Below are 25,033 nucleotides of genomic sequence, written 5' to 3'. Positions count from 1 at the left end.
CAGAATGCACGATCACATTGACTTTTTCAGCTCCTAAAAGCTTCTTTGTAGATATTAAACTGCGCTCACTATAAGGCAGTATGAACAAGAACTGGATTCTGAGTCTGGTGACAACACAATAACTAAAACACCATTCACCGCATGACAAAACAAACAAATCTAATGACAAAAAGGAACCGGAAAAAAGCAGCAACAGAAACAGTTATGTGGCAATCATATACATAAAGCCCTTCTTCCACCATACCTCATGATATACATCCTTTATAGCACAACAATGTACCCCAAGGCACCTAAGGCCTCATAGTACCACCCGAGACACTGACAGCTCCATGGACGCTTTTGTACACAGTGGTTTGTGTGTAAATAACTATTCATTCATTTGTAGATGCTCCACACATCTGGTCAAGGCAGGAATTTCTTCTCCTTGATAACACCACCTAGAAATATCAACAATATTTATATATTCCTTAGGGCAACAGGTTTGAGGAAAAATATATCAACTGTGGTACCAAAGTCATCAAAACCTGTGGTGACTAATCCAGGCATCCTGTAAGTCCATTTACCTTCTCAGCACTAAAATCAATGCTCACTTCACACACCCCAACAGCAAAGAAGCAATAAGGGTAATGAAAGCGACTACGTGTTTCTTCCCCTCTGTGAGAAATGGCGTAAGCAGCTCAAACAGGAAAGGGAAACAAAATAATGTACTTTAAGCTGATGCAGAAAAATAAAAATTTAATATAATCAAAAGCAATTTATATACTATCATGAAATAAAGAGAGAGAGATTTGCAACTATGTAGTCAACAGAGAACAAAAAAAAATCTCTCAAGCAAGAGAATTTCTGATCAAATCTGTCATATTACTGCTGGGGAAAAGAATCATTCAAGATAATATAATCAGTGCCTTCCTTAAATGTATAGACTCAAAACAGGTGTTCTTTGAGGCACTAAGAAAAAAAAATTCCTCTAAGTAATCAAAAATGAGCATTTGAGATTTAGTCGCTAAATTCAAAATGAGATCAGCAAAACCAGGTATTAGTAAGGTCACTAGGCTCACAAAATTGAACTTTGGAGGAGAGAGATGCCAAAGAGTAGTAATAGCATCAGAATGGGTGAAATCTGTAAAACTTTAATCCTCATTATGGATCAAAGTTCTCTGCGTTCCCCACTAAACATTTTATGTAGGAAACAGCAGTTAAAACGCTGAATCAGAAATGGTTAAGTCACTTGGGTGAGAGATCATCCATCAAGATGAACGAAGAACATGAATTGGAGCATGCTACTGGAGACTCTGCGGTAGCGCTGCCTTTAGCCAGCGGGTCTGAGGATAAGCCACTGCTGCTACTACTGCCATCCAAAATATCTGAACTGAAGACAAAGCAAAAAGAATTATAAGCAAATGCAACTATCAGGGTAAACATAACATGCAACGACACAGTTTCAAGAGCTCACAAATCAGTAGATCACTTGTAAATAATAAAAAAGCATCAAAGCCACAGCAATGAACTACATAATATACTACATTATAAAGCCACAAAAATGCGAAGTAAGACTCTTCAAGGTCCTGTATCATTTGAGTGTCCCCCCTGGAGGCACCAGACTGTCCAACCTACAATAAACGTTCCTCTTGACATGCCATGGTTTTCGGGAGGGAGTTCCTTCACTTCACTTCAGCTCAAGACATTTCCATCCTTATATTTATCTTTTTACCTTCCCATCAGACTTGGAGCAAGAGGAATGGTTATTTATTGAGGTAACCACACTTGGACTATCTGAGGTGTTCGATCAAGTACACTGCCCCATAGTTCCTCTACTCTAAACAAAGTCTTTCAACTCCCCTGGTGTTGATCACTTCCCAATCCCAAAGGGCCTCAATCCAAACACATTTTTTAAATGATTTCCCTCTCCCATTCTATGCCGTTTATAACTCCTTACACTGTTTCCTTTCTTCTTGCTTTCAAAACCCAAAGGTCTATTTCTAGAAGATTCCATTTCTTTGATCCCTTCAGTTATTCTCCAGTTAAGCTTCTAAAATGAATAATCTACACTCATGCTCTCAATACCCATAGTCTATTGCCTCTTTAATCCTGACAACTGGCTCTTGTTCCTACCCTTCCAGTAAAACTCCTGATCTGGACATCAATAACCTCTATGCCCAGCCCAGTGATTCCTTCCCTATCCGACCCAGGGGCTTATTGTTCCCAGCCATCAACCTGGCCTGCATCACGAATCTGGCTCCATACTTCAGCTGGGAACTGAGAGCCTTTGCAGTCTGGCATGAAGCTGCCTTTCTGGCTTTGATTTCCATCAATCCAATAATAAGCTCTCTGCTTTATATTTGCCCTCAATTCGTTCACTTATTCTAATATTTACCGAGTGCCTGCCAGGTGCAGGAAGCACACTGGATGTTAGAAATACAATGGTTTTGGCCAGGCACGGTGGCTCATGCCTGTAATCCCAGCACTTTGGGAGGCCGAGGAGGGTGGATCACCTGAGGTCGGGAGTTCAAGAGCAGCCTGACCAACATGGAGAAACCCTGTCTCTACTAAAAATACAAAAAGTTAGCCAGGCATGGTGGCGCATGCCTGTAATCCCAGCTACTCAGGAGGCTGAGGTAGGAGAATCGCTTGAACCCGGGAGGTGGAGGTTGTGATGAGCCGAGATCGCACCACTGCACTCCAGCCTGGGCAAGAAAAGCAAAACTCCATTTCAAAATAAAAAAGAAAGAAAGAAATTCAATGGTGTTTAAGACAGACATGGTCCCAGTCCTCATTGAATTTACAGTATTGTGCAGCAGACAGACATTTAAATAACCATACTAATAAATAGATAATTATAATTTGCAATAAAAGTGATAAAGGAAAGATACAAGGGGCTATGAGAATTTATAAAATGGGTAACCTAATCTAATTCGGGGAATGAGGAAAGTTTCCCCAGAGATGATATTTGCTGTAATCTGAAGGACGAGCAGGCGTTAACTAGTTAAGGTTTGGGAGGAAGCAAAGGTAGTTCTAGGAATCAAAAGCAGGCTATTGTGGCTGGGGTACAGAGAGTAAAGAAAACACAGTAACAAACAAAGCGAGAGAGGTAATGGGCAGCTGTAGAATTTACACAGACACTTTTTATTTTTGAAAAGGAAAACAGTATAGAATTGGAGAAGGAATTACGAATCAGGAAATATGGGTTCTAGTTTGTTTGGTCACTAGCACCTTTGAAAAAGCCCATCCTAGTCTAACATGTTCTGAGTCGAAATGTTATGAGTCTTTAATATTATCATTTTTCTGAATTTCCAAGTTAATATATTTCCAGTGTTAAAAGTAACCTATGGTACATTTGAAAGTTTCTGGGCCCTATACTACCCTCAATGAAATATATCACCCCCACTCCTTGCTTCTCTACTCTTTCTACTCTTCTTCAAAATGTCATTTCATTCTATTGCTTGTAGATTGTTTTTAGGTGGAGACAGACTACAAATAGGCTTTGGAAAAGTAAAAATAAAAATGGAAACAGTATATTCCACACTACGCCTACTCTATGCTCACTGCTGTCAAATGCATCATTAATAATACCACTTTTAAGTAAGAACTTTGGAAAATTCAGCTGGCTCTGATATTTTTTCAACCAAATGGCAAAATGGGTCTAAAATATGAATTACTCAAACTACTAAAAGAAAGTTGCACAGATAATCCAAGACATTGGAAAATCAAAAGACCTTTCTATTTGCCTTTGGAACATATGTGATTTTTCCTCCTGCAGCTTTTTGCCTAGACTAATATTAAAATGAATTTACTTTCCCAAAGCACATATTGGCTGGGCAGCCGAAGGACACGCTCTATGCTACTTGGCAGGAAGAAATGGGCTTAGATTAAAATTTGGCCACCAAGCAGATAATCTGAATATAAATAAAGAATTCTTTATTCCATCCACCAGACTTACGGTGAGTCCTGGGTTAAGAGATTCCATTTGTAATAAGACCTGCCTACTTCGGTGAATCCTGTATTCATTCAAAAACACAAAACTCATGCAGTGAAATCTGACTTCTAACACTATTGATTACCTTAAGAGAAATAAACTAATGGAAGAGCAGAAAAAAAAAAACCCTGAACATTTCATTTCAGAATGTCTTCTCTATTATTAAAATATAAATATATAAATGTATATAATTGTGTTCGTTAACAGAAAATAGCACACTTACATTTAGTCTCCACCGCAACTTAGATTCAGAACTTGGTAAATTTTTAACCAGACATTTTCACTAAACTAAAATCTAGTTTCCGTTTGAATTAATCTGGCACAATTACTCATGGTCATGGAAGCAGAGACTTCACGTCACAAATCACTCAGTGTTATTCTACCCATGTCAAGTAAGACTTACATGATTTTTTAACCCACAGAAACATCGCTGCACAAAAGTAATTTTTACAGAGTCTACTATTAAATCTTCTTCTAGAGCTTCTAAAAGCAACGAGGTCTGGCCTAATTTGAGTTTCTCTCTTCTTTCTTTCCTAGCTTAAGCTCTGATGGAAGTGCTAATGAGCCTTACTTAGACTAATGGTTGAAAGTCAGACAATAGTAAAAAAGGATCTAGATGGTTCAAATTGGACACAGGAATCCCTGAATCAAAACTGAACGAATTCATTCCCGCCACACTGAATATACATATTGGGGCAATATTTGAACCATACAACCAAAAGTACTTATGACTTAAAGTAGTGTCCTATCTAGAAAAACTAAAGACGAAGTATGAGTGACTCATTAAAACAGTCCAATGATAAAGTAGTAACAAAAGTAGGATATCCAGTGTGATTCATGCTGTCACCCCATATGGGTGAGCCACTGTGCCTTGTCCAGTCAATAAGCGGGGCTCTATCAGCTTAATGACAGGCAGGTAAATACACTAGAAATCAGTGACAGCCCTATCAAGCCTAGCAGAGATTTTGGTATAAGGTATGATGACAGGGCATCTGCACCTCACTTGCTGTGGGTTAAACTGATACATATGGCATGTTCTCTGGTCTCTACTATCTTGCCTTAAGGCTCCCAGTATTATCCTTCCGAATAACCTCTATGTTTTTAAGATCACATATTTAAATAATCAGTCTGCAGTCATGCTGAGGACAGGAGTTCTTTTTTTTTTTTTTTAACTTGCTCATTTTTATGGTGGACGTGGACAGGAGTTTTAAACTATCAGCACAGATGTCTAAGTTGCTCACATCAACATCTCTAAAGTATACTCTGTGTGTGTGTATACATATACTTTAAAGATGAATGTGTGTACATACACAGACATAACATTCCTATTAATTTATTAATGACTAAAACTTATTTTTTTGTACCTGTCACATATTCATGATGAAATTTTGACATGACACATATAACATTAAAAATAATAATAGAGGCCAGGTGCAGTGACTCACACCTGTAATCCCAGCACTTTGGGGGACCGAGGCGGACGAATCACCTGAGGTCAGGAGTTCAAGGCTAGCCTGACCAATGTGGAGAAACCGCATCTCTACTAAAAATACAAAATTAGCCGGGCATGGTGGCACACGCCTGTAATCCCAGCTACTCAGGATGCTGAGGCAGGAGAGTAGCTTGAACCCAGGAGGTGGAGGTTGTGATGAGCTGAGATCACACCATTGCACTCCAGTCTGGGCAACATGTTAGAACCACTAAGACAAATTTAACAAAAAATGTGTTAAAACTATCACATTAACATTGATGCACAGAGTAAGAAAATTCATGAGAGAAGTTTTCCTTTCATGAAAAAGAAACAGACTATCACTTAATTGTCACTGTACAGCCAGCAGCCCCGAAAACTCCTTTATTTTATATAGTATGCTGCAGATACACACAGTCTCACTCCCAACAGAATGAAGAGCAGATTAAGAGCTCCCAACATGCAGAAAGAATCAAAGCACAGACAAAGGTAGACTTCTGAGTTACGCTCAAATTTTGATGTCCATAAGGACTAAATGCAAAATGACATAATTCCTGCCTTGTGGTTGATAATGTCCTCCAGATTTGGTTGGCAAAGATTTGAGAATTTTCATTTAGTAAAATGAATAAATAAATAAAAAGTATGCCTAACTGGATACAAACTCCAAATGGGTCCACACTCAAATCTCAAATTTAATTTATGCTTCTAAGATGTCAGCTTTTAAAGACTGTTATGTAATATATAAACTTTAAAGGCTGTAAAAGCCATCTCTCCTTTTGCTGGGTGGGGCAGGGAATAAACTATAAAGATTTAAATTATAAGATAACATCTACTAATGATCTGATCCTTTTACTGCTCTCTAAAAGATAGAGGGCAGCTGTTTCTGTAGTTTCCTTAAAATAGCGATCATTAAAACCATCCAATGATAGAGTATCACAAAACTAAGATATTTGGTGTGATTCATGCTATCACCCCATCTGGCTGAACCACTTTGTGCCTTGTTCAGTCAATAAACTCAGTTCTATAAGATTGACAGCAGGCACGTAAATAAACAACAAAAAAAAAATTAGCCACAGTCCTACCAAGCCTAGCACAGATTTCTTAGTTTTGTTATCAAGCAGATTGCCACCCGTGGTAGCAGAATCCAGAACACAGCTGGTTCCTATCTCTATCCCCATTTCTAAAAATATGGATGTCTGATTCTGATTAATGAAACTGTATTAAAAAGACTGGGTGCGGTGGCTCACGCCTGTAATCCCAACAGTTTGAGAGGCCAAGGCATGTGGATCACTTGAGCACAGGAGTTCAAGACCAGCCTAGCCAACATGGCAAAACCCCGTCTCTACAAAAACAAAAGTTAGCTGGGTGTGATGGTGTGCACCTGTAGTCCCAGCTACTTGGGAGGCTGAGGTGGGTGGATAGCTTGAGGTCAGGAAGCAGAGGTTGCAGTGAGCCATGATCACACCACTGTACTCCAGTCTGGGCAATAGACCAGACAAGGAAAGGAAAAGGAAAAGGAAAAGGAAAAGAGAAAGAAAGAGAAGAAAAGTTTCCAGAGAAGCAGGATCCGGTTTTTTTTCGAGATGGAGTCTCGCTGTTATCCACGCTGGATGGAGTGGAGTGGCACGATCCTGGCTCACTGCAACCTCTGCATCCCAGGTTCAAGCGATTCTCCAGCCTCAGCCTCCCAAGTAGCTGGGATTACAGGTGCGTGCCACCACATCCAGCTAGTTTTTGTATTTTTAGTAGAGATGGGTTTCATCATGTTGCCCAGGATGTTCTTGAACTCCTGACTTCAACTTATCCACCCACCTCAGCCTCCCAAAGTGCTGGGATTACAGGTGTGAGCCACTGCACCCAGCCAGGATCCAGTTTTTATATAAAAAGAACAAATCATATTTTAAAATCTCTTAATTATAGGCAAAAATGTCAGCATCATTAGTATATAAGGTGTCCCCAAAGTCTTAGCACAATTTTAAGTTTTAATAACTGCAGAAGTACAGATGCTGCAAGTTGACTAAAAACCTCAACTGGAAGTTAATTAATAACCTAACTATCTTTGACACTTAGTTTTGTGAATTTTGAGTAACAGATATTACTTTAGCCATACTTGGCTCGTTGACATTCTATGAGTGGCTATGAATAAAGCAAATGTCTCCTGTGTGAGGTTACAGCTTTTTATGTTTAAGAATCAAAAGTTGGCTGGGCGCGGTGGCTCACGCCTATAATCCCAGCACTCTGAGAGGCCAAAGTGGGTGGATGACCTGAAATCAGAAGTTCAAGACCAGCCTGGCCAACATGGAGAAACCTCGTGTCTACTAAAAATACAGAAATTAGCCAGGCATGATGACACATGCCTGTAATCCAAGCTACTCGGTAGGCTGAGACAGGAGAATCGCTTGAACCTGGGAGGCAGAGGTTGCAGTGAGTTGAGCCATTGCACTCCAGCCTGGGCAACAGAGCGAGACTCCATCTCAAAAAAAATAGAATAAAAAGTTTCCTTCATCACCAGTGTTGATGTTCCCAAGGCTCTCCTAGCCATTTATGGGTCTACGGAGTAGGGAAGTAGTGACAAGGAAATAGAAGCCTCACAACAGCCACTGCTAGAGATGAAATCATCTCTAGGTTTTGCTGCTCAGAGGAATAAATGTCTGGACAATGAGAGAAGATGCTTCGTAAATACTGCACCTTCTCTTTCCTTTCTTACTTATTTGCATGAAACTGTTTTATGGCATCCTGCACTGTGAGCCAAAGACAATATAAAAATAAGTCACCTCACCCTGTATGTTTTTAGCTTGGTCAAACGCTGTCGTATCTTTTACCTAACTTGGTCACTTGGTTAGTAACTAGGTAAGCAAACCTATTTATAGTCATGTGCCTATATAAAAACACACTTTACCATAAAAGTGATACGCACTTTCCCCTAAGGATAGAGTTTCATCCAATAGTCCTCTTGACAAGCTTCAGAGGTTTTCTCTTTGCCATCATCTACATACCTGGAAAGGCACTCTGTACCAAAATTAGCACACTGAAGTAGTAAGGACAGACAGAGATGAGAGGAAAAAGAGACCGTGGGCTGAAAATAGCTAGAACAATCTAAAAGGCATCTGTCCCAAGGTTGGAACAGTACTGATCAACAAGACTAATAAACTAGAATAATCTGTGACTTCTTGGTCAACTAGAAGTACAGGTTATTTCACGCAGAACAATGAATAAGTGATTCAGGAAGAAGGGATCATACATCCTTATACGTTATAAGTGGCTTATATGTTCTTCCATTTAGAGAGTATGATCTTGCTATTTTTAAACTGAGTGACTTTGTGGGCTTTTTAAAAAGACCTTCAGGCCAGGTGCGGTGGCTCACACCTGTAATCCCAGCAGTTTGGGAGGTCAAGGTGGATGGATCACCTGAGTTCAGGAGTTCGAGACCAGCCTGGCCAACACAGCGAAAACCTGTCTCCAATAAAAATACAAAAAAAATTAGCTCGGTGTGGTGGCCCATGACTGTAGTCCCAGCTAATTGGGAGGCTGAGGCAGGAGAATCTCTTGAACCCAAGAGGCTGAGGCTGCAGTGAGCCAAGATCACACCAATGCACTCCAGACTGAGCAACAGAGCGAGCCTATCTCAAAACAATAACAACAAAAAAAGACCTTCACCCATAAAACTCAGGTAACAAAAAAATTCTGAAAAGCAGTACACAATTGATTACACAAGTTATTAGTGAGTTGATCAGAACATACTGAAAGATTTCAAATTATTACCTGGTCACTGCTACTTATCCCTTCCCCTTCCTTCCAATATGTACATAAACACTCAAGTGCTCAACTTCGGGTATAGGAAAAGAAGTTAACTTTCTCATGAAAACACTGAAGGTCCTTAAGTTAAAGACCTAAACTAGGATGAGTAAGATTTTAAAAACTTGTGTGTGACTAGACCGTAGATTTTGTTATTATAAAAATCAAACCTTAGCATTGTGATGAAATATCTCATAATTTTCAAAAATATAACAATAGATAATGCTAATCAGAGAATACCATGCTTACGAGAACCCTGGTATCCTCTAAGTCTAAAGGACCTGATACAAAATGCAGGCAGAGCAGCTACAATCAGTACACATTACCCACAGCCACCCAGAGACTCTTTCTCACACCAGCCAGCAGTTGACACTCTGCCACACCATTGGCAACTAATGACAGGCTGACCTAGCAGGAGCTGAGAAGGAAAGCAAAGGTGTCAGAAAGACATACACATTTCCAAAGGAAGTACTCTTGACTTTTGAATAATCTTTTTTTTCACATTATCCTCCATAGAGATTTCCCCTTCACGGGAGCACGGATAAGAAGTTGAAAACATTTTAAATTATCCCAATATGCTTTCAATGTGACTCTTTTAAAATGGATTATACTCTAATATCCTTTTCATTTTACTTCATTTGTTTACCATGAGCTTAGATCAGACAGTTGCGCGGCCTCCGGAGATAGCATATTGGTAGTGCCTTGGAAGACTCTCTTGGGCTGACTTTCCGTCTCCATTTCACCTAAAACAGAAAAAGATGATGCTGCTATAAAATAATTTTACAAATACAGGTGTGGTCCTAAAATGAGATGATCTTTGTTTAACCAAAGCTCAGAATACTTCTTCAAACCATTGCTTAAAAGCTATTTTCCCATGTGCTTTACCACATAAACTCAACCAAAACCTCAGCAGCCCTAAAAAAACTTCACTCATTATCCACAGCGTGCTATGTACATACTCACATTAACAGGAAAGCAGAACACTGACTGCATCAGGCAAAATGAAGCAAGGCTAACCACAGCAGAGATAAAGAATTCCCAAACGGCTGAAACTCACAGTGAATGTTTTATGCTAGATGGTTAGCAAGGCCTTTTTATATATTTTGATATCTGAACATTTCCAGAGATGGTGTCAAATTGGTTAAAAAATGTGTAGTCCGGTAAGTAGTGTATAAGTAAAAAGTTGCTTTCACACTATTTAGTGAAAATGAAGATTAAAAAGGTAAGTTTGAAAACACATCTGTAATCAAAAGCAAATCTTACTCAATTCACAAAACTGGTATTGTACCAACCACCTCAATCCTACAGATTTTCTCGGAATTGCTAATAGAAAAACTTTGCACCGACAGGGATAATGCTTAACATTTTGCTACCAGGAGTACAAAGAGTAAAACCCAAGTTAGAATAAGCTCCTTTAAAAACAGGCTCTGATTTCATTTCAAACATGTACATTCCTTGGTTCTGAAGCTCTTCATCTGACTTTGAAAATGGAACGTTCAAGACAATTTAATTCATGAGCCTGTCTACACTTCAGTAGAAAATTAGTAACTTTGAACTTAAAAGTGTACAAGATTCTTAGAATGAAAAAAGATCAAGCAAGAACAAATGCAACATTCACTTTGTCCATGTTATCAGTCAATTCATATTATCTTTCCTCTGGAACGATTCTGAAAAATGCTGAAAATCTGGAGAAGTTGGTTTTTTCCACGCTTTAAAATGCAGCTTTTAAAAGTTGCTGCTGGGCTTTTGAGTTCGCCTCGCTAGCAAAAAACTAAAGCCCTTTTGAGCAAAGAATTCCTCCATCTGGTGGTGTGTTTCGGAATAGCTGTAAAACTAAACCACCATACTAATTCCTTCAACTTCCTGCAACAATTTTTAAGTTAATAACAATAACAACAATAATACTTTTATTTCCAACTGTTATTTTCACTTACTAGCTACTGAGAACATTCCTAGGACAACAAATAACTCCCTACAAGATTAAGGGAAGACTGTTTATAAAATAAAACTTATACACTAAATACAAATACTGTCACCATATCAGTAACTATTTTCCAGAGCACACCATCTTTAATTTTAAGTTGTCTGAAATACAGCACTGTTGGAATCTGTGTACGATCCTATGACTGGAAAGTTTTGAAAGCCACAAATACCTGTTCCCCTAACAGAAAAGTTAGTCTCTTTATTGGCCCTGAAGGTGATCTGCATAAAGAAATCATTTGCTGAATTGCTTTTAAAAGTTATTCTTGGCCACACCTGTAATCCCAGCACTTAGGGAGGCTGAGGCAGGCAGATCACCTGAAGTCAGGAGTTCAAGACCATCCTGGCCAACATGGCAAAACCCCATCTCTATTAGAACTACAAAAATTAGCCGGGCGTGGTGGTGCACACCTGTAATTGCAGCTATTCGAAAGGCTGAGGCAGGAGAAACGTTTGAACCCGGGAGGCAGAGGTTGCAGTGAGCCAAGATCATGCCACTGCACTCCAGCCTGGGTGACAGAGCAAGACTCCATCTCACTTTGAAAAGAAAAAAAAAAAAAACAAACTTATTGTTATTAGCTGGGTGCAGTGGCTCACACCTGTAATCCCAGTACTTTGGGAGGCCGAGGCAGGTTGATCACTTGAGGTCAGGAGTTCGAGACCAGCTCTGCCAACATGGCAAAACCCTGTCTCTACTAAAAATACAAAAATTAGCCAGGCATGGTAGCTCACTCCTATAATCCCAAGTACTTAGGAGGCTGAGGCAGGAGAATCGCTTGAACCTGGGAGGCAGAGGTTGCAGTAGCTGAGATCCCACCACTGCACTCCAGCCTGGGTGACAGAGTGAGACCCTGCCTCAAAAAAAAAAAAAAGTTATTGTGAAGACTCTTTTTAACGACACCTGACAGTTGCAATCATATAGTCACATCCCCAGGAATGATGAGTAAACCTGTGTTGCTGGCCGGGAGCAGTGGCTCACACCTATAATCCCAGCACTTTGGGAGGCCAAGATGGGTGGATCAAGTGAGATCAGGAGTTCAACACCAGACTGGCCAACATGGTGAAATCCGGTCTCTACTAAAAATACAAAAAAATTAGCCAGGTGTGGTATGGGGACGGGCGCCTGTTATTCCAGCTACTCGGTAGGCTGAGACAGAAGAATTGTTTGAACCAGAGAAGTAGAGGTTGCAGTGAGACAAGATCACACCACTGCACTCCAGTCTGGGCAAGAGCAAAACTCAATTTCCAAAATAAAAAAATAAAAAAAAAACTGTGTTGCCTTTTTGTTTTGTTTTTTTTTTTTTTGAGACAGGGTCTCACTCTGTGGCCCAGGCTGTGATCTTGGCTCACTGCAACCTCTGCTTCCCGGGCTCAAGCAATTCTCCAGCCCCAGCCTCCTAAGCAGCTGTGACTATAGGCGTAAGCCACCAATGCCTGGTTAATTTTTGTATTTTTTGTAGAGATGGGGTTTTGCCATGTCTCAACTCCTGAGCTCAATGCAATTCTCCCGCCTCGGCCTCCTGAAGTGCTGTGATTACAGACCTGTATTGCCTTTTTAAAAACAGATGCCATCAGTGCCCTTTATAAGCATCTAACACTAGTGTTGATTGATGCTAAACTAAACTATTTGAGTTTACTGCTTTGTGGTTCAAAATAAGCTAACTGAGAGCATCCTGTTATATATATATAAAAAAAAAACTATAGAATTGAATATAAGGCAGTTCTCGCTTTGATGAGGCATAATTTGAAGTGGGGGTAAACCTCACCTTACATTTCAGTATACAGCACATTCATGGATATGTTTGCTATGGCATTAGCATATATTTCTGCAGTTGATAAACTATGCATCTCTTTCATATTCGGATTACTGAGTCAATTTTTGAATATATAATGATAATATGAATATATGAATAAAACTGTTATGAAGTATAAGAAAATATAAATGTATCAAATAACTCATTTACAAAATTAAGAATCAGTAGAACAAATATTTGGAAGAATTCCCTAGAACACAAGAGAGCAATGCTGTTAGCTCATTTCAGACAGGAGTTCTAGTTGTTAATTCAAGCCTGGCTAGGTTTAAGACCAGAAGCATGATGCATATCTTTTTTCTTTTTCCCCCTCTGCTTTACTGAGATATAAATGACAAATTAAATTATATATTTAAGGTATACAATGTGATGACTCGGTATATGTACATACTGTGAAATGATGATTACGGTCAAGTTTTTTTTTTTTTTTTTTTTTGAGACAGAGTCTCACTCTGTCACCCAGACTAGAGTGCAGTGGCACAATCTTGGCTCACTGCAACCTCTGCCTCCCAGGTTCAAGTGATTCTCCTGCCTCAGGCTGCTGAGTAGCTGGGATTACAGCCACTCACCACCACTCCCAGCTAATTTTTGTATTTTTAGTAGAGACGGAGTTTTGCCACGTTGGCCAGGCTGGTCTCAAACTCCTGACCTGAGGTGATTCACCCTCCTCGGCCTCCCAAAGTACTGGGATTACTACAGGCATGAGCCACCGCACCTGGCCCACAGTCAAGCTTTTTTTTTTTTTTTTTGAGACGGAGCTTTGCTGTCACCCAGGCTGGTGTGCAGTGGCGTGATCTCGGCTCACTGCAACCTCCGCCTCCCAGGTTCAAGCAATTCTCCTACCTCAGCCTCCCAAGTAGCTGGGACTACAGGCGCATGCCACCATGCCCAGCTAATATTTGTATTTTTAGTAAAGACAGAGTTTCACCGTGTTAGCCAGGATGATCTCGATCTCCTGACTTCGTGATCCATCCGCCTTGGCCTCCCAAAGTGCTGGGATTACAGGCATGAGCCACTGCTCCAGGCCTACAGTCAAGTTTGTAGCATGTCTTTTGCTTCTCCTAGTTACCTTTTGTATGTGTGTGGTAAGAACACTTAAGATCTGCTTTCTTAACAAATTTCAAGTATATCATACAATAGCATTAACTATAGTCACCATGCTGCTACATACCTTTTCTTTTAAGAGGACCAAGAGCGCTGGGTCTAATGCACTTGACTGGACTCTGACTTCTCCTGCTTTGATGAAAAAACAAACAGGATAATGTGAAGAACATCCAAGATGCAAGATAAAACAGCAGTCCAACCCAACAAGAACATAAATAAAATGGACAATAAACTGTATAAATAAAATTACTGAAATGGAAAATTCTTGTGGAATTGAGTAACTGAAATGCCAGTACATGATTTGACCCAGCATATGGCAACCTGGAATAATGCAGCATTTTAAGCCATTTAAAATATTCTATATGACAAAATACCCATAACAATTTAAAGAAAGAAGATGCTTTATTTAAAAAGTAATTTGAGGCCGAGCGTGGTGGCTCACGCCTGTAATCCTAGCACTTTGGGAGGCCCAGGCAGGTGGATCATCTGAGGTCAGGAGTTTGAGACCAGCCTGACCAACATGATGAAACCCCATCTCTACTAAAAATACAAAATTAGCCGGACGTGGTGGCCCATGCCTGTAATCCCAGCTACTCGGGAGGCTGAGGCAGGAGAATCACTTGAACTTGGGAGGTTGCAGTGAGCCAAGATCACACCATAGCACTTCGGCCTGGGCAAAAGGAGCGAAACTCCACCTCAAAAAAAAAAAAAAAGTAATTTGGATTTTACTGTGAACTTTAACATTTTCCTTATTCTTAAAAAGGATGTATAATTGTGGGTGGGTAGAGGTGTGTGTGTGTGTGTGTGTGTGTGTGTTTCCCCTCTAAATATAAATCAGCATTAAATCCCTTCCAGAAAACTCTGGTAATTTGTTAATGGTAGATTACAGGCAGTGGTATATGGGTGTTCACTGTGAAATTCTTTCAATTCTGATGTCTGAAAATTTCAGCGTGAAATATTGGGAAAAAAGATAATTTTTTTTTTTATTTTGAGACAGAGTTTTTGCTCTGTTGCCCAGGCTGGAGTGCAATGGTGCGATCTCGGCTATGCAACCTCCGCCTCCTGGGTTCAAGCAATTCTCCTGCCTCAGGCTACTGAGTAGCAGGGATTACAGGCATGTGCCTCCACACCCGGCTAATTTTTGTATTTTTAGTAGAGACAGGGTTTCACCATGTTGGCCAGGATGGTCTCGAAATATTGACCTCAGATGATCCACCAGCCTCAGCCTTCCAAAGTGCTAGGATTACAGGCGTGAGCCACCGCGCCTGGCCACAAAAAGCTAATCTGAGAGATAAATGTAATGAGTGGCACTTCAGCCACATTTAAAATTCAAGTTTGCTTACCTTGAAAATCGTCTTGGACTGGGAACTGGACTTGGTGGCAATCCACTGCTGCTCACAAACATCTGTAAGGATGGGGAAAAGCATTGCTAGAAAAAACATATTCAGTATTTAAATAGTTCTAGCACTCCTGTTTTCTTTTCTTTTTTTTTTAGAGACAGAGTCTCTCTTTTGCTTAAGCTGGAGTACAGTGATGAGATCACAGGTCACTGCAGCCTCGAACTCCTGGGCTCAAGCCATCTTCCTGCCCTACCCTCTTGATTAACTAGGACTACAGGTGTGCGCCACCATGCCCAACTAATTTTTTGTATCTTTTTTTTTTTTTTGTAGAGATGGAGTCTTGCCATGTTGCCCAGGCTGCTCTTGATCTCCTGAGCTCAAGTGATCCTCCCGCCTTGGCCTCCCAAAAGAATTGGGATTACAAATACGAGCCACCATACCAGGGCCCCAGTCATTATCAAAAGGTTCTTTTCAAAAGGACAGAAACAATATCCTTAGAATTGCTTAGCTGTCTGTGTGTCTCCTAACTAAATTGTGTGTGTGTATATATATATATATTTTTTTTCCTCCAAATTACAGCCATAGATTTTCCTTCAAGGCATTGGATACTTTAAAAGCGGGTTGATTTGTGTGTGTTTTAGAGTAAACAGCTCAGTATGTGAAAGAGACTTAGTATCTTGTCAATTATCCTACCTTTCCAAATCCCCTGGTGGGCGAAGGTGCTGGAGAAACTGGAGTGAAGTCAATTCTCTTAGGTGAATATAATTTCTCCTGCTTCTCAAAATCACTATCACTCTGTAAACATAAAGTGTCATCTCCTCATAATAAATTCAGCACATCACAGCTCTTATTTACTACTATAACACACTCAGATTTTCCAAGGAAAAAGGTATAGACTCTAATATTCAGCTGGAAAAGCAGAAATCAAAAAACAAGTATCAATTTGGAAGTAGAAGGGGCAGAAGTGTGCGAGAAAAATTAATGAAGCCAGTGAGCAACATAAAAGTTTCTAGAAAAGGAAAACCAAACAGCCATGAGCAAACTTTACCAGGCTCAAGCTCTCATCCCAAGATTGGCTTATCTGCATTGCCGACTGCATTTCCCTAAAATAAACAAAGGGAAGGGCCATCAGTGCTTACAAATAAGACACTTATTAGCAGAGGCCCTGCTCTTGTGAAGAACTAACCTTTCATGTGCAGTTTCTCTGTTCATCATATCCAAGCCTTCTTCCTGCAAAGACAAACATGTGCTAAAAAGGTAGGATCACTGACAAAATATTAACTCTTCCACACACTGTAATTTTAATCCACATAGTTCTCTGCTTCAAATAAAATAAAAAGACTTTTCTACCTCATTTGACATAATCACAGGACAGCAGAACATTCATGCCACTTGTATATTTTATCTGCATGCTCCAGAAGAATTATAATCTGTCTCCAACTAACCAGAGTTGCATCCTAACTCATTTTAATATCTAAATCTTCAAAATAAAAATGTAAAATTCAAAAAACTTCCGATCTGAGCTAGTAAGTAAAATTTACCCTTTTGATCTGATGCAATCTGCTACTAGGAATACGATTAGGTGAGGATGACAGCAACTGTAAAGAAAAAGTAAACATTTACTATTTTCTGAATCACAAAGCAGCAGTCTGCTGTCAGTACTGGTGTACAACCTCTTCCTAGGTAAGTTTTCATATTCTTCTTCGAAATGTAGCTCTTTAGATCACTGAACATTAATGCACTAGAGGCAGTACATTCAGTCTTCAAAAAGTACACCAGGTGTCCAACCTCAAAGCACCATCTGTTGCTAGACAGACACTGACATCAGCACTTTTCCCAAATGAATGTGAAGCTACGTAAATTTAGAGAAATAAAGACTTTGGGCCTTAGAAACATCCCTTATCCCACTTATCTAAAAGAAAGAACTATATGAGAAGGGAAAGAAAAAAAAACCACCAATGCTATTAATTTTTATTACCAATGCAGCAATGGGGAAGACAGGCTAATAAGTCTAGTATGCAATATTTTGTCTATGATTGATGTTTTTCAAAAACACTTTAAAACTGCAATGAGGAGGTTTGGCTTACATGATCCAAATCCATTCTAAAACCTGATCACATGCTATCACTACAAACCTTACTAGTTAAAAAACAACAATCTGGAAAGATGAGGTCTATCTTTAAAATAACTGATGCTTTCCCTTAGATCATCATTTTTTTAGTAACAAAAAGCAGAAAAGATTTGGGGGCCAAATTATGTTCCTTCACAATAATTACAAGCTAGTCACAAACTGTAAGACACGATTTATATCAACAGGTCTTAGAGAATTCTAGTGGTCATAATATTAACAACTACTATTTATTCTATAATGAAATGCAAATGAACTTATAATACTATAAAACCAAATAACAATTATCCCGTTTAAGAGGCCCTACACTATAAAACTTTTTTGAATACTAATGTAGTGAACAGTATAAAATGGTGATAAAATGCTCTAAGTTTCTTTAGGCAAAGGCTAATTCAGGTAAAATTTGTAAATTATCCACTAAAATATGACTACCACAAAAGATAATCATTCATCACCCACCCCTTTTACTTTTTCCTCTATTACGCTTTGAAAAGAGAAAATCTTTAACAGTAAAATCCATTTTCAAGTAGTTTTTCTATTATGGAAATAATACATGTTTACTGGTGAACTTTTTTTTTTTTTTTTTCCTTTAAAGACAGAGTCTTGCTCTGTTGCCAGGCTGGAGTGCAGTGGTGCAATCTCGGCTCACTGCAACCTCCACCTCCAGAGTTCAAGCAATACCCCTGCCTCAGCCTCCCGAGTAGCTGGGACTGCAGGCATGTGCCACCACGGCTGCTAATTTTTTGTATTTTAGTAGAGATGGGGTTTCACCATGTTGGCCAGGATGGTCTTGATCTCTTGACTTCATGATCCACCCGCCTCAGCCTCCCAAAGTACTGGGATTACAGGTGTGAGCCACCTCATCCGGCCGCAAGAACAGTTTTTTAATGGAGTTGTGGTTGAAGCACCATGATTACAAACTGGCAAGAAATGAGGAGACAAGGAAATAGAGGCAGTGGAGTACAGATTATGCTTTGAAAGAGCTTGGAGAAAGGAACAGGGAAGGAGAGACCTATGAAAAAGAAAACAGTTTGTTTTCCCCCATCAGATGTATGAGTCTGGAGAAGGTGGAAAGATGAGAGCCTGTGAAAAATAGGGAAAAGATACAAGATAGAGAGGAGATGATAGACCGAGCAAAGCAACAGGAGAGTCAAAAGCATATGTAGCAGGAGTAGAGAATTTGAGAGGATTGGGAGTTTGAAAAAAAGAAGATGAATTCTTTGGGACATATTGGATTTACGGTGCCCCTGATCCCATGATATTAGGGAGAAATGCCATATGTGAAGGTAAAGGTATTTCAAGGCAAAGAAAGCTGACATTTACACAAGATGGGTGTCTGTCTTCTTTGTGAAGAAAGAAGGGTCATCTGCTCAACGTACAAAGTGGTGACACTGGAAGCTGATAAAATCTTAAAAAAAAAGATTGAGAATATTGCTTTGAAGAATATCATGGGGCCAGGGGCACCTAAAATCCAATATGTCCCAAAGAATTCATCTTCTTCCCCTTGAACCTACCAATTCTCTCAATTTCTCTACTCCTTCTAAAGGCAGCACCAACCCCCTGTTCACCAACATACAAAATTTTCATCACTTGGAATCTTCCTTCTCCTAGTCCTTATATCTAATCAGCTGATGAGTCATGAAGATCCTGTATCTGCATATCCAGTCCACTTCATGTCAACACCTTACTCATCACAGGTTACTATGGGATACAGATAAGCATATTAAGATTTATAGCGCATACTGTGATAGAGTGTATACAGTGTAATTAATATTATGATGGTTGTGGAAGCCTGCCCTGAGGAGGTATAAGGATTAAACTGAGTTTTGAGAGACCAAAAAGCTAGAAAGGAGAGGGGTAGGAATGAAAAGATTCATCGGGATCCACAAAGAGTGGAGAGTCACCATGGCCCTTTCGGAAAACTAAGTATTTCAGTGAGAGATGAACCTGGACTACAGGTGATAAGAATCTTCACATCTTACAAAAGAGGTAAGTGAAGTGTAGAAAGGCAAATTCACTTTCCCTTCTTTGCTATGCTACTGTTATCAGGAGCATGGCTATATAATATGTATAAAGATTTTTCATATATCCAGCAAAAATAAGTAATATTTTCCAGTATCCTCAGAGAAGGAGGTGAAGTGAATCAAACCTCCAGATAGCAAACATTTCCCCCTGTAAGTATTTTTAGCCGTTTCAGTTGGAAATCATTCTAAAATATGTTCTATTTTTCCCTTTCTTCAACAAATTATACCTATCAGAATGGCACTGAGAGATCTGTATTCTAATCCTAGTTCTGCCATTTACTAATTGTGTGATTCTGAGCAAGTCACTTACATCGTCTTGAGTTTTAGCTGCTGCTGCTTTTAATTGGGAAAAACATCTTTGCCCTCCCTATTTCACAGGGGTTGTTATGACAATTAAATGTGTGAAAGTACTTTGTAATATGTAAAATATGATATAAGTGTAGGTATTACCAGAATTTATGAATAAGTTAATGACCCAGGTATCCTTAAGAACATTATTATATGATTCTACACCAGTGACATGCTTGGGGTGTACTAACAGGCTCTTAGTCTTTATGGTAATTAGCCACAAACCAATTTTTTAAAAACCTCTGTTTTTCCATGTTTCCCTCTCCTCCCTTGCTAGCAGCTATTAGTATACTTTTAACCAAAATGCATCTCTTCTAATTTGCTGCTTCTCACACACTATTGGATTGGAAGCTTATTATAATTGTGCATACAATTTAGATGATTCAGAGGTCAGAGGCTCTCCTATAAATAAACCGATGAACCTCTGTGCACAGACTATGGAAATCTAGTTCTGCCATTTAGGGATCTGTCTTCTTACATCTCAGATGTCTTCCAGAGAATTGAAGCTGCTGGATAAGTGAGGTCTACATGTGAACTGCTACTATATATATGCAAAAAAACAAAAACCTTGTCATAATTTCTCCCAATGCGACCAACTAATAAAGCAATCCCTGACAGCTCTGGCTAGAGATCAGTCACAATCAGTAACTCTTCGGAGAATATAAATACGAGCATTTTAAAGGAGTCTTCATTTTGGAAAACCAGCATTGTTTAACAGGTTAAGTGTCAGCCACAAACACTCTGCTGCCTTTCAAGTGATTTGTGTAACCTAGGACAAATGAAGACCACTGTTCTCAGCTATAATTAGGAGTTAATCCTGACTTACCTCATAAGCATGATGCAAATAGTGACAAACAACAATGAACCATTTAAAAAAAATACAAAATCCTACAGCAAAGAAAAATGTTTAACCATGTATTCTTTTTGTACCAAAGCTGAACAGCCACAGCATAAGCAGTAAACAAGATAGGTAAAATCAATCTTTTCTTTCCTAAACAATTGTGCATAGCACATCATTTTAAGAAAGAACTACGTTTCTAAGTATTTTCCTCAATCTAAATCCCATTAGATACTTACTTCTATACTTACCAAGCTGTGACTGCTCATAATCGTTGTACTATTCCTCCGAGTTCTTGTGTAAGGTTGAAAAACCTGTGAAAGGTCACTGAAAAAAAAAAACAAAATTAGTAATATATTCTAAGGGAAGATCTCTTTCAAATACATTAGCATCAGTTCTCTAGTTAACAACGAAATCTTCCATGGCTCCTCGTTTCATACAGAGAATGAACTCCTCACCGTCCTCTCTGCAGAGCTTCCCAAGTGGTATGCTGTGGATTATAGGTTTGCAGAGATACTGATCTCAGTGGTCGGGGGGCAGCTGGGAGAGGTGGTGCAGGCGGAGCTCCAGACTGGTTGACTCTAGCTGCTTCTGATCAGAGCTACGCCCCCAAACCGGTTATCACCAGACCTGAACAGCCTCATCTGTTTACCCTAGAGGACCAATGAGTTCTGTTTTCTGTGTATGCCATGACGCGAAAACGGGTGAGGAGCACTGTTCTACAATACGAGGTGGATCAAGACATCGCCCCCTCTCACCTAAACATGGCTACCTTTGAACCCTGCTGTTCGACTGAATAAACATACCTGAGGTTGTTGCCCCTTCTGCCTCAAATGCTGTCCCTCCCGCCACCATCTAATAAAATCCTTCCTCTCCTTCCATATCCATCTTGAATGCCATGCCCTCCAGTAAAGATGTGGCACGAACCTCTCTTCATTCCACAAACGGAATGCAATCACTCCCTTCTTTGAACCCAAAGAGTACAATGGGAGATGAGATGCTTCTTGAGACACCTACTTTTTGTCTCTTAATAAAGAGAAATGTGCATGTGTCTTAAACCCATGGCTACAGAGGTGTTTTATTCATCTTTGTATAATATCCCTGCAGTGCCTAGCCGAGGGCGATGCCCACAATAAGGATGGGAGTTCAAGAAGGATTTTCAGAACTGAACTGCACTGGGCTTCCAGAGCCCACTGAGATCACCTATTTCAGCTCTCTTGATTTTCAAACGAGAAAACGGACTCAGAAAGGTTAAATGACTCATTCGTGATCATAGCTAGTCAGTGAAAACTGGGACCAGGCCTGGTCTCCTCGCTCCTTCTTGTGTCACATCATGCTATGTTTTCAGTGATTACTTAAATCATGATTCAAAAAACAGCATGTTTTTGCTACAGTAGTCTAAGTGCAGGTCAATAGAATTGCTGAAGTCCCTAGCAATTGCTTGCTTACCAGATTTCAAACGACAACCAGAAAAATACCAGTTTATTGTTATAATAACAAAATAAATGCAGGGCCAAGGACAGTAACAGAAAAGCAAAAAGTCACTCCTACATTCCCTCAGTTTCAAAATTATATTTCATAAACGAAAAAGTCAACATTTTTTCCCCAAAATATGGATGTTGTAATCAGTTCAACAGCAAGGATTATCTCTTTCTTTGCTTTCACTGTGCTTGATTAATATGTTTTTGGCTAATTGTACTCTCATCTCCTTTTTTGGATTAATGCCATTTCTACAGGGTCTCGAAAATTGGCTTTCTACCTAAGATGAATTGTCTACTTACAAAAGTGAAATACAATAGGCTCAGGAGGTGAGCCAACCTAACCTTCACTATTACAAGACGCTACCTTAAAATAGACCCTCGGTGATTTATTCATATGAAAACACAAGACCCTACCACTGAAATTCAAGAGTTGATTCTCTTCATTGTTTTCTAAAACCTGTCTTTCCACTGACCCTAAGCTACAGACCACCCTCTCTTTTTTTTAATTCACTGCAGTGCACTTCAGGCAGTTTTAGAACCTGAAAACATCAGGGCAAATCCAAATCGCGTACTATGATGTGAATATACCACTTAATTACAACTTATTAGATAAACTGTGATTTATTAAAGTAAATCTCTGTTAATGCTAGGATTCCTAAACTAAGCTTAGAAATAGCAGCTCTGAGAGACAGGTGTCAAGTTGCACGTCTAGTTCCAGGGGCTTCGGTCTGACATTCCTCGGTGTAAGTTAGTCAAGGCAAGCAACCTGTCAGAAGAGCCAGAAGCTTTCTGCAGTTCCTTTTTAGAGTGGGACAACACGGCCCCAGGTAGAGGGAGGCCGTTTCCTCCACAATGCCCAAAGTTGGAGGTCAAACTTTCACTCTACCCCGGGACCCGTCACTGTCAAGCAAACAAATCGGCACCCCCTCAGGTTGAAGAGCCCAAATGAGCGCAAACGTGCACTTTAGGGAAGGAAGATTGCTTGCACGAGTGCAAGGAGCCCCTGAACCCTGTATTCCATCCTCCCCAAACCTGCTCACCTGAGTCCATGGATTAGGGGAGCACTGCTGGATCTCCTCAGGGTTCCCCCATCAGCTGTGTTAGGCTCAAGGTCCAGCTCCATTTTCTCCTGAGCCATGTCAGACTTGCAGGCAGACACAGCGGGCAGTGCTCAGCTCCTGGTGCTTAGCTATGGACTCCCAAGACTCTCACTGCAGGACTGAGCTGCTGGGGACTGGCAGCTGGGGGCGGGGGCTAAGGGGCGGAGGCTTGGGGCGGGGGCGGGGGCTGGGGGCGGAGAAAAGTAGGAGAGGAGGAGGAGGAGGGAAGGAGGATGCTGATGAGGAAGGGAGGATGATGGTGAGGCAGGGGAGGAGGACGGAGAGGTAGTGGTGGAAGGCGACAGAATGAAGGAAAAGGATGGAGGAAAGAGGAGGGTGGAGGGGAAACAAGGATGGAGGGAGGAGAGAAGAGGGAGGGAAAAGATAGATGGAAAAGCAGAAGGACAGAGAGGATAAGAGGAGAAGGGCAGAGGGGGTAAAGGGAAGGGAAGGGGATGAGGGAAAGGAAGGGGGCGGGGGAGGGAAGGGAAGGAAGAGCGCAGAGGGGAGGGAGGAGGGCAGAGAAGAGGGAGGAGAACAGAGGGAAGGGGAAAGAGGAGCGCAGGGGCAGAAGGAGGAGGTCCGGGGAAAAGGAGAGAGGAAGGAGAAGGACAGAGGGAGAGGAGGTGGGGGAGGAAACTAGGCAGCGGCGGAACTCATGCTGCTATCTTTCCGGCTGAGGACCACAAGCGGGGCCCGGCTACAGATGCTGTGGCTGCCCAGGCAGCGCTAGCACCGAGGACCTGACAGTCGGGTGGGACCCGGCCAGGCGGCCTTGGCGGCTCCAGCTCCCCATGCTCGGGGACCCGGTGCAGCCCCCCATGCTCCCGGACCCTGTCCCGGAGGCTCCTCAGCCCTGGGGTCGGTGCTTCTCCCCTCCCTGCCCCCCTCCCGCCTCGAGGACAGGTTGGGGGTTCGGCCTCTCAGCCACCGCCGCGGTGCCTCCTCTTCCTGTCTCGGGTTCTAATGGTCTGGGGGAACTAGTTGGGGCCAAGACCGAAATCTACAACCTGCAGTCTTTTCCGCCTCCCACGCTTCAGAAGCGGGAATCTCCGCGGGGCCAGTTCTTCCGCGTCCGGGCACCCATCGGGTCCTGCGCACGCGTCCAGCGGCCACTCCAATGGGCCCGCGGGCACGGAGCGTGCGTGGGAGCCCCGCCTCGAAATCCGCCTCCAAAGGGGAGGAGCGTTTCTAGGGGGCCCGTCGTCTTCCTCGATGGCATTGGCCTGGGGACCCTGGCGCCCAATTTTGAAAAGAACCAATAGTTTGGAAAAGCTGGAGCATCAGCTTTCAGGAAGAGTTTGGGCCAATATTTATGGGAAATACAGAAAAACATGGGGTTTCCATGTTATTTTACTCCCAATGTGTACGCTCCGACCTCTGTGATCCCCACTCATGCCCTAAATCCCTCGATTTTGTTAGTCTGTGTCTGGAGAGGCTGATTTCTTTTTCAGATCATCCATTTGGATGCACTAGACAAAAGAGAAGTGGGAAAACAAAAGCAATGGATAAAAATAAAGCGAGCATCATGAGATTTCGTATAGCTAATGAGAAACTCAGCTCCATTTTGCAAGCACCTTTAGCTTCAACAAAACTGGGAAAAGTCCTGAAGAACAGGTAGCAAGCAGAACCAAATGTTTTTT

The 25,033-nt window shown here is 41.0% G+C and overlaps 1 protein-coding gene and 1 non-coding gene across 15 annotated transcripts; both read right to left on the bottom strand.

The window, feature by feature from the left end:
• Nucleotides 1–117: 117 nt before the first annotated feature.
• On the bottom strand, nt 118–24,181 carry PABIR2 (PABIR family member 2). 14 transcript variants are annotated; one of them, XM_012474325.3, is made up of 10 exons: nt 23,331–24,181; nt 21,049–21,136; nt 17,013–17,069; nt 16,658–16,701; nt 16,520–16,574; nt 16,165–16,266; nt 15,475–15,536; nt 14,199–14,260; nt 9,883–9,979; nt 118–1,369 (listed from the first exon to the last, which is right to left on the bottom strand). In XM_012474325.3, the coding sequence occupies exons 1-10, from the start codon at nt 23,426–23,428 to the stop codon at nt 1,225–1,227; spliced, it is 810 nt and encodes a 269-aa protein (XP_012329748.1). In that variant the 5' UTR covers nt 23,429–24,181; the 3' UTR covers nt 118–1,224. The 14 variants fall into 14 exon arrangements, with proteins under 14 accessions (XP_012329748.1, XP_012329750.1, XP_012329747.1 ...); XM_012474327.3 differs by having other exon boundaries at nt 21,061–21,136; nt 23,331–24,180; XM_012474324.3 differs by having other exon boundaries at nt 14,199–14,263; nt 23,331–24,179.
• LOC135269398 (small nucleolar RNA U109) lies at nt 5,762–5,907 on the bottom strand. Its single transcript, XR_010337690.1, has one exon. It is a non-coding gene; the product is annotated as a small nucleolar RNA U109 (small nucleolar RNA).
• Nucleotides 24,182–25,033: the final 852 nt, after the last annotated feature.

This window comes from Aotus nancymaae, unplaced genomic scaffold (assembly GCF_030222135.1).
Source record: "Aotus nancymaae isolate 86718 unplaced genomic scaffold, 86718_ANA_hifiasm-v0.15.2.pri h1tg000004l, whole genome shotgun sequence".
Taxonomy (NCBI): domain Eukaryota; kingdom Metazoa; phylum Chordata; class Mammalia; order Primates; family Aotidae; genus Aotus; species Aotus nancymaae.
The sequence above is the reverse complement of the archived record's forward strand: the minus strand, read 5'-3'. Positions and strand labels throughout refer to the sequence as shown.

Bases quoted from the DNA above. Each gene is read 5' to 3' on its own strand.
- PABIR2 (XM_012474324.3), bottom strand. From the start codon at position 23,428: ATGGCTCAGGAGAAAATGGAGCTGGACCTTGAGCCTAACACAGCTGAT. The intron at 15,537-16,164 runs GTAGGATAATTG...CCATCCTTACAG, and splicing joins CCACCAGGGGATTTGGAAAG to ATGTTTGTGAGCAGCAGTGG. The intron at 14,264-15,474 runs GTAAGCAAACTT...TTTTCATCAAAG, and splicing joins AGTCCAAGACGATTTTCAAG to CAGGAGAAGTCAGAGTCCAG.